This window comes from Rhamphochromis sp. 'chilingali' (genome assembly GCF_963969265.1).
Source record: "Rhamphochromis sp. 'chilingali' genome assembly, chromosome: 9".
NCBI lineage: Eukaryota > Metazoa > Chordata > Actinopteri > Cichliformes > Cichlidae > Rhamphochromis > Rhamphochromis sp. 'chilingali'.
The window spans coordinates 16806061-16815042 of record NC_137936.1 but is presented as its reverse complement, the minus strand read 5'-3'; the positions used below and the strand labels follow the sequence as shown (position 1 = coordinate 16815042).

At 36.8% G+C, this 8982-nt stretch overlaps 1 protein-coding gene across 1 annotated transcript; it reads left to right on the top strand.

Annotated features, from left to right (window-relative positions):
• The first annotated feature begins 1421 nt into the window (after positions 1-1421).
• On the top strand, positions 1422-8327 carry adipor1a (adiponectin receptor 1a). Its single transcript, XM_080890707.1, has 8 exons — positions 1422-1525; positions 3350-3565; positions 3647-3760; positions 4223-4394; positions 4501-4687; positions 6004-6191; positions 6342-6535; positions 6753-8327. Exons 2-8 carry the CDS (start codon positions 3419-3421, stop codon positions 6879-6881), a joined length of 1131 nt encoding a protein of 376 aa, XP_080746833.1. The 5' UTR covers positions 1422-1525; positions 3350-3418; the 3' UTR covers positions 6882-8327.
• The last annotated feature ends 655 nt before the right edge of the window (positions 8328-8982 follow it).

Below are 8982 nucleotides of genomic sequence, written 5' to 3'. Positions count from 1 at the left end.
GGAGCTAACAAAATATTAATTATGAAGTTAAGTGTTTTGGTTTTACATTTAGAGTAAATGTGCTGATGCTAGAATTTTTATATAAACTTCACAAATACAGAAAACGGTGTGAGATGAAGTAACACACTACTTAGTCATTTATGATTAAAGACATCCTCATTAATGTGAGTGGAATGTTTTTGTTTTTCTTTGTTTTTTGGACACTTTAATATTTACAGGTTAAGCATTGATCTGAATACCAGTTACTATTAATTACTATTAACATTAATTATTATTAACATTGAAGGGAGAAACCCAATTTGATAAACTGTAAATAGAAAATTTTGCATTAATATTTGAGACATTACCCATAACAGCAGGTGTTTTATATCTGAGATGGTAAAAAAAAAAAAATATTACCATGTATATTCTTAGTGTTTCCAAAAAGCTGCACAAGTCTACTTTTAATCCCTCTGTCATAAAAGGCTGATGGGTTATTATCATCACCGCCTGGCAGGCGGCGTGGACACCCACATTTGTGGACATGATAACTGGTAAACGAGGCAACGTTAGGATTTTTAAATTGCTACTGTAGATGCAATAACTGAAAATTACAATTTTGGTTAATTGAAATAAAAATAGATACTGACCAATATTGTACACACAAATTATACAGAAATGTCCTTATATTTAGTGTTTGACACAACACTTCAAAAAGTGTTGTACAAACAATAATAAAATCCTTCCAAAGTGGAATAATTATAAAGAGTTAAATTATTGCTGAAACGAATAAATGGCTAAACTCAAAACAAAAGCTAATTAGAAGAAACGAAAGTGTAATAGTTATACACGATAGTAAATTAATTTTGATATCATTTAGATTTAAGATTAAGATTATTTATTTGTAATTTTAAAAAAATGCAACAAAATCACGTTTGGTGACTGTCAACGGACGACGTGGGATAAAATTAGATTTTAAAAAAGACAAGTAGACAAGTATAAAAAATTGCAATAAAAGAGCTATATGCAACAACAGGAGCATATAAAAACATTTTCTTGACTGTTATGGCAGCAGACCGCATCAGGACATCGGGACTTATTTTGTGCAAAAATATCGACAAGTCGATGAACATCATTTACAGATATATTGGGTAAATGCCCAAGACATCTACAGAAATGTAAATCGCCAATGCAAAGATTCCAACACTACGCATTCGCCTATGTATCATATCAGTCCTACCAGTTATTGTGTAATGGGCTGGGGGTCTGCACTATTGTCTGTTTTACATTTGTAAACATTTACATTTAAAAACAATATTTTTACATTGTTTAAGTCATTTTGGAATTGCACTGACTAAAATTAATAATTTAAAAACCTTTTCTGACTTCATGAAGACGTCTGACTTGTTCTCGACATTCGAATGGATGCTTTTATTTTGGAAGGAGAACTGGATTCGGCTTACAAAAGAGATTTCAACTTCCGGAAAGAATTGTGTTTCTTGTCGGTAAATAATTCACCTTCCTGGTTTGAAGGCTACCCTGCCAGGTAACTTTTCTGCTTTAAATGAACTTGTCATAAAGAATCTTGGGACAGTAAAGCTTCTAGATAATACTTCAGACTGATGAATTCGTAAATACTTTTATTATTAAGTTAATTCTCTGAAAATTGTCCCCTCCTCAGCGACAGCTCGGCGCTAGCTTAAAGGAAACGTTAGCAACCTGATATTATAGCACCTCAGACCAGCTCATTATAAGCGTTGTCGGAGAAGGTTACAATTAATGCTTTACTCTTTAAAAAGTGTAAGAAAGCGTACTGATACTGAGAATTTGTATCAAATCCTCTGTATTTTGGTGTTGTTTACATTTTGTTGTCCCTGTTTCGTCTGACGCTGTGCTAACGTTAATCAACATCCGTCTGGGAGCCTGGGCTAAACAGTAAAATGGTTAAATGTGTTATGTATGCAGTCAGTATTAGGGTTACATAAATCGTTATCCTGTCTGAAATAAGAATTGCCGTCGTGCTGTACTTGTCCGGAGACGTACAGCTAAACAAGTTTAGCTACTTCTTTTGTTTCCTTGTTGTTATTTTTTTGGTCAGTAACACAGGGGTTTCATGCGAAGCTCACATTAATGTCCTTTGTTTTCTTAGAAGTACTAGACGTATTAATTTCTTCGTGAGTGCTAATTATTGAGCTGTTGAAGCCCTATGAAATGACAAGTAGATGGGTTTATGGCATAGATGAGTTATTGAGAACCTCTTAAGAGGTTTCATTTAGAGTGAAAGTAGGAAATCAGCAGCATTTATCTGTAATAAAGTGATTTTTTTCTAACCAGTTTTGTTAAGCGGGGCTCATTTCCTGAAGCACAGGACATTTTGTTTATCAGAAGTGCAGAAATAACCGTTAAACTTTAATCAAAAAACAAGGCATCACAGACAGATTGCGTTCATTGTTCACTTTGTTTTTCTACAAAGGCTTATTCTCAGTTAGGCATAAACCTGAAGCAAGGCAATGCAGACTATTTATACTAAATGTTTTATAGTAATATAATATAGCAGCTTACTAATAGTGACACAGTAACATGGAAAGAGAAACTTCACTTACAAATGAGGTCAATTGAAGCAAATTGGACTGATGGCTTTATTTTACTGCAGGCACAAAAAAAAGAAAAGTGTTTAACATCAGCGTCAGCGTTCATAGGATATACCCTTCATTTGATAAATGTAAACTTAACATGTTACATTCAAATCCTGCTTATTTAAATATGTAGGTTAAAGTCAGTCACCTCTTTTCTCCTTACTGGCAGGCTCTGCTTTTGTGTTCTCAGTTACTTAAAGCTGATCCCCTTTCAGACCAGGTTTTAGGTGACATCCCTGGTCTAGAGCTCCATATTAGTTGACATACTTGTCAGGTTCTAAATACAAAACACAACATATCCTGATTTTCTTTGTTTAGTTCTTTTAAATATTCCGAATTCAAGTCGTGGACAAAGCAGTTCATTTTTATTTCTTCCGGTTGTGCTCTGGGTGCTTCGAAATGAGTCTTTTATCCTGTACAACAGAGATATCAGCCAATAATACTGTTGGCCTCTTGCCTCCACAGTTATCATCTCATAATTAATTCTAGCTCATTTGCATTGTGAGGCATTTTTGTCTGTAGATAACGTAATATCAGTCTTATCATAGATATTCGTTATTTAATTGTGGTTGTTTTTACTTTTCTTTTATTAGTTTATTATTTTTGTTGCAGTCTTTAGTTGTGTAGTTTTAATCACTGAGTGTTTCGAGGACTGAAGAGAACTGGAGTCAGACTACATGAAGGTGTTGACATACTTAGATTGTAAAGCTGATTGCAATTCTGGTGCCCCCCAGGAGGAAATTCAAGTATACCATCTGAAGCAGAATACATCGACTGTGAGTGGATCATCAGGCAGTCTCCCTATGTCAGGCCGAAACGGGTCTGCCAGTGATGCAGACTGCCGGATCTCTGAGGACTGCCAGGTCCCAGATGTTGAGCTGATGGAGCTGGGGCCATTGCTGGAAGAGGGAGGGGCACGGCAGGGAGTATCCAAAAGTGTCCATTCTGAGGTAGGACTGTTTCAGAATAAGCAACAAAGAAAGAAGCTGTTATTTCTCTGTAACTTCAGTAGTGTCATAACCTCTTTAAAGGGAGCCGCAATGCTTGCTGATGAGGAAGAGGAGGATGATGAGGTGGGTGAGGTTCTGACCTTACCGCTACAGGCTCACCATGCTATGGAGAAGATGGAGGAGTTTGTACATAAGGTAAAACAAAAAAACCAAAATTGTCTTTTAATGCTTAAACAGAACTCGTTGAGGGAAAAAGACTAATGAATTGGCTTATTAAGAATATGTCAGTGTTCTTAATAAATCACAAGAAACTGTGTTCATTAAGTAAGTAGTCCACACAAGAGCAATGATGAGCACTTCTTTTTTTGTACTGAAAAATGTCTTTCATATCTAGGTCACAGTTCTGTAACAACACATTTACAGAGTTTTTTTTTTATTTTTTTTTATAATATTGGTCTGTTTAATTTTGCCTTCAAACTCTCAGACATGTTTCCATATTTGGTTTTTGTTTTTTTGTTTTTAATTCATACACAATCTTTAACATGCTGAATATAACTCCTGTATTGTTTTTCATTTTTCTGTGTGTTTTATTTGAAGACCCTCACAATAAACTCAGAATTTATGCCTCTCTGAGCAAAAGTTATTCTTGTTTTTCAGGTCTGGGAGGGGCGCTGGAGAGTAATCCCTTTTCATGTCCTGCCAGAGTGGCTGAAGGACAATGATTACCTCCTGCACGGACATCGACCACCCATGCCATCCTTCCGGGCCTGTTTCGGAAGCATCTTCAGAATTCACACTGAAACAGGAAACATCTGGACTCACCTGTTAGGTGAGTGTTACAAACTGATTAGCAGCAGATAAAAATTTTCATTATGGTCAAAAATATTTTCATCTGAGTCATTCTGCATATTTCCTGCCTGTTTTGTCTTTCTCAGGGCTGATCTTATTCCTATGTCTGGGCACATTAACCATGCTGCGGCCCAACATGTATTTTATGGCCCCACTGCAAGAGAAGGTTGTGTTTGGGATGTTCTTCCTGGGTGCTGTGCTTTGCCTCAGCTTCTCCTGGCTTTTTCATACGGTCTACTGCCACTCTGAGAAAGTGTCTCGCACATTCTCCAAGTAAGGCCTCACACTGTCAAATGGTGCTTTGCACATCATGAACGATTAATTTCTGTCAGACTAAATAAAATTTCATTTGTTTATGGAGGCTGTTAAAGTTCAGTCGCATCTTCAAATCACACATGCAACTCGTACTTGTCGCCTTGAGTGTTGTGTAATATTGATTAAATATTTATAACGCTATGCTAAATCCTCTATAGTTTTTGTTTAATCATCAAGTGACTTTAGTATTTATTTTAAAACATGTTTCTGTTTGGATGTTTAACTGATATATATATACACACACACACACACACACACACACACACACACACACACACACACACACACATATTACTGTAAGAACAGGGGGAGCTAGTTATTTGATGCCAACCCTTTTTGTCCATGTTCCAAGGGTCATTTAACAAGAACCTGACCCCAGAGTTTGTCAGTGCTTTTATTGATCTGTGGTTAAAGATGCAGAGTATTTATTGTGGCAGACTTGAAGCATCACTATACTTAATATACCCACAGCTCATGTTTACATGGCAGTTATCATATTTCAACAATATGTTTTGAATAGACCTGGAAACAAAGTTCTGTTGTTTTCCTTTTTCAGAAACATGAAAAAGTTTTTAGTTTTTGCTTCTTCTAGATTATGGGTGTTGCAGCTTAAGGCCTGGGGCCCAGAATCAGTCCGCAAAAGACTCCAATCTAGCCCACCTGATGGCTTTGAAAAATGTGAAGCACAGAATGCATTTTAGACTTTTAACTGTATTTTCACAGGTTTTACATCCTTTCCTACTGATAAAGACCTCCACTATATCCATTCATACTACACCAAAGTAACTAAGTAATAGATAAACAATTAAATGACAGAAAGTTCCTGTTTTTTCACTGTCTACTAACAAAATGTATGATTTTGTTTGAGGGTTTGTTTGGGGATTTTTTGTTTTTTGTTTTTTTACATTGGGTTCACCGTAAAAGGAAAAAAAGAGGACATTCTCTCAGTTAACAAAAATTATCTGTTTTATTATTGCAGGACAGTCTGCACAGTGAGCTAACAGAACTTTTTCTGTAATTTTACAGATTTATTTGTTACAATTTAAGACCAAAGCAGCATTTCGTTCTCATCTAGAAAAACTTAGAGGCATTTCTGAACTTGCACTTTTTTTTAATATTAAAATATTTCAAAACTTTCTAAACCGACAGAAAGAGGAGTGAAACTGGTGCGTTCCACTTAAGATCAAAGTGGGCTGTATGTGGTCGGCAGTGTAAAATGAGTTTGATATTTCTGTTGTAGGTCTTCTATACAAACACTCATTTTCTCTCCTCAGGCTTGACTACTCGGGGATCGCCCTCCTAATCATGGGCTCCTTCGTGCCCTGGCTGTACTACTCATTCTATTGTTCCCCTCAGCCTCGCCTTATCTACCTCACCATTGTATGTATCCTCGGCATTGCCGCCATCATTGTCGCCCAGTGGGACCGATTCTCTACACCTCGGCACAGACCTACAAGAGCAGGTGGGCGCCAGTAAAAGAACATACACACTGTTTACACTTGCAGCAGTTTGTTTTGGTTGCAGTTTTATCACACCTCCATTTATTCCTCTTCTGAGCAGTGGGGATATTTTCAGGAAACTAATAACACGTAACTGCAATCCATGTTTCTAGGCGTCTTCATGGGTCTCGGACTAAGTGGCATTGTTCCCACCATGCACTTCACCATTGAGGAGGGCTTTGTTAAGGCAACCACAGTCGGCCAGATGGGTTGGTTCTACCTGATGGGGGCCATGTATATCACTGGCGCTGGTCTGTACGCAGCCAGGATCCCTGAACGCTTTTTCCCTGGCAAGTGCGACATCTGGGTAAGTTTTTCCTCCCTCAAACATGCACGCAGTCAGTAGTGGTCTGAGCAAGTTCAAAGCTCAGTATTTACAGTCTATTGTAGGTTTAGAAGGGAGTGAGTGACTAAAGGAACAGTTATACTCAGCAGTAGCCTCTGGATGTATCTTTGGTAGTTTGTTTAAATACCAAGCAAATGATAATAAATGCTGCTAATATGCACATCTTTCTTTCTGTCAGTTCCATTCTCATCAGATTTTTCATGTTCTGGTCGTGGCAGCAGCGTTCATCCATTTCTATGGCGTTTCCAACCTGCAGGAGTTCCGATACGGCCTCGAGGGAGGATGCACAGATGACTCTCTGCTCTGAGAGGCTTGACTGTGACTTAAACTTTTCTCTATAGCCCCCTCTTTCTCTCTCTCACACACACACACAAACACAAAATGCTGCTGGAATTCAAAACAGTCACTTATTCCTCCTTCTATACTTCTGATGTTTTTTAACATCTTGTTTGGGTTTTTTGTGATCTTTCTGCTTTGGCTCCTTTTTGCTTCAATAAAGTAGCATTAACTAGCCAATGTACCATGGTGGAAACAGGCGCTACTTGTTAATAAAATTGTTATTAAGCTTAAAATCTGCATTTTCAGCTAAGATAAAGGTGGGATTTTAGCCCAAAAAAAGTCATGTATTCCTGAAACTGCAGCTTACTAGTACCCCAGCCACTTTGTCATTTATCACCAATTTGTGCTGTAGAAGAAGGCACATACTGTAAACCATTCCTTTCCTATTTTCCATGGAAGCTAGTAGATGAATGTGCTGTCCAGCAAGAGTTTGGTGTAGAGCAACTGAAGACAGCTTAGCTGGTTGGGAGCATCTAGTTTTCGGCATGGTTGTCAGCACTTGTTTTTTGTTTTTGTTTGTCTGTTTTGGTGTGTGTACCGGCACATATTCATTTATCTGTTACATAAGCCCACTCAGCAATAAACCACAAGTTTATCTGAAAGCCCGGTCAAAGCTTAAGTGTTACGTTCTTGTGTGGTTTTAGGGTGACTTTGAACCATATGCCTGGAGGAGGAAAACTGCCTCTTGGCTAACTCCAGCTCATCCACAGCTCATTTGTTCATGTGGAGACTCCCTGCTCAGCAAACGGATAAATAATTTTTGAATAAAGCTTAGAGCTTAGGCCCCATAAATAAGAGCTACGCACAGTAAGTGTCTGAATAACACATGGATTAAAGCTAATCAGATCCACACAGGGTTGGATGTTTCTTTTCTGCTTCTGTTGCGTCATTTAAATCAAGAAAAATCCCAAATGGATCATTTTCAAATCATTTAATGGCACAGAAAAGCCCTAAGAGTTTGTAGCTGCTGTATAAAAATAAATCAGCTTAGTTCAGGTTAAACTAAGATGCTTGAAACATTGAGGTGACAAGAACTACCCAGTCATTATTTATCAGTCACCCAGCACTTCATGGATTAATTTCTAGAGTTAGTTCCTGGGCTACGCACAATGTACAGATATGGATTGGTTCAATTGCGTTTTTGTCAGAGGTTTTTCTTTTGTGCTAGATCTCAAATGAAATGAGAGGTATAAATATCAAATACACCTTAGCGTACATTATTAAATTAAAAAACTTAGAATCCATATGAGGAAACATGCTCTGTATAAAGTTTTAGTATTCCTGTGCCTTAGGCCAATGGAAATGTTTTTAAATAAAATGGCCTATCTTAAGAGTCAAGGGAGTATCAAGGATTTCCAGATGTTGATTTTTCTTGTTTTTCCTTGCCATATATATATATATATATATATATATATATATATATATATATATATATATATATATATATAAAAAATAACAATTTTTGTTTTTCTTCTTCTCCCAATCGAATCATTACTGGATTTGCATTACACTTACACTTCCATTGATAGGTTGTATGAACTTCAATTTAAGACTCCTTTTTCTAGATGAACTTATTCAAGCTTTATTACAAAGACTAAAACAATGTGTATTCTTGACTTTGTGTAATGTCCTGTGTAGAAAGTGATAAATCATACATTTCACAGAAATGTAAACCTAAATATTTATTAATGGTAATCTTGGAAAATTATTGTAATAAATTCTTTTCCACACGTGAAAATGTGGTGTCCAGTTTTCTCCAGTGTACATTTTAAAGGTTCAGGGACTACAAGCAGCTGATTACATTAACATACATTCAGCAGGTTCAGCATCAGTCACAGGAATGTATGACTTGAAAATTCAAATGACACATCACCAGTTTAAAAAATGAAGACAAACGCATTCATGGTCTACTTCTTCTCAGTTATGTCGAGAATATAATCTGTACCATGTTTCAGTGCTTTCCTTTGTGGTTTGATGTTTGTTCAAACATAATTTGATTGTATCATGTCGTCAGTGGTACAAATTAAATGTAAACTGCTGTGTTAGCAAAACTGCACTCCTGAACACAC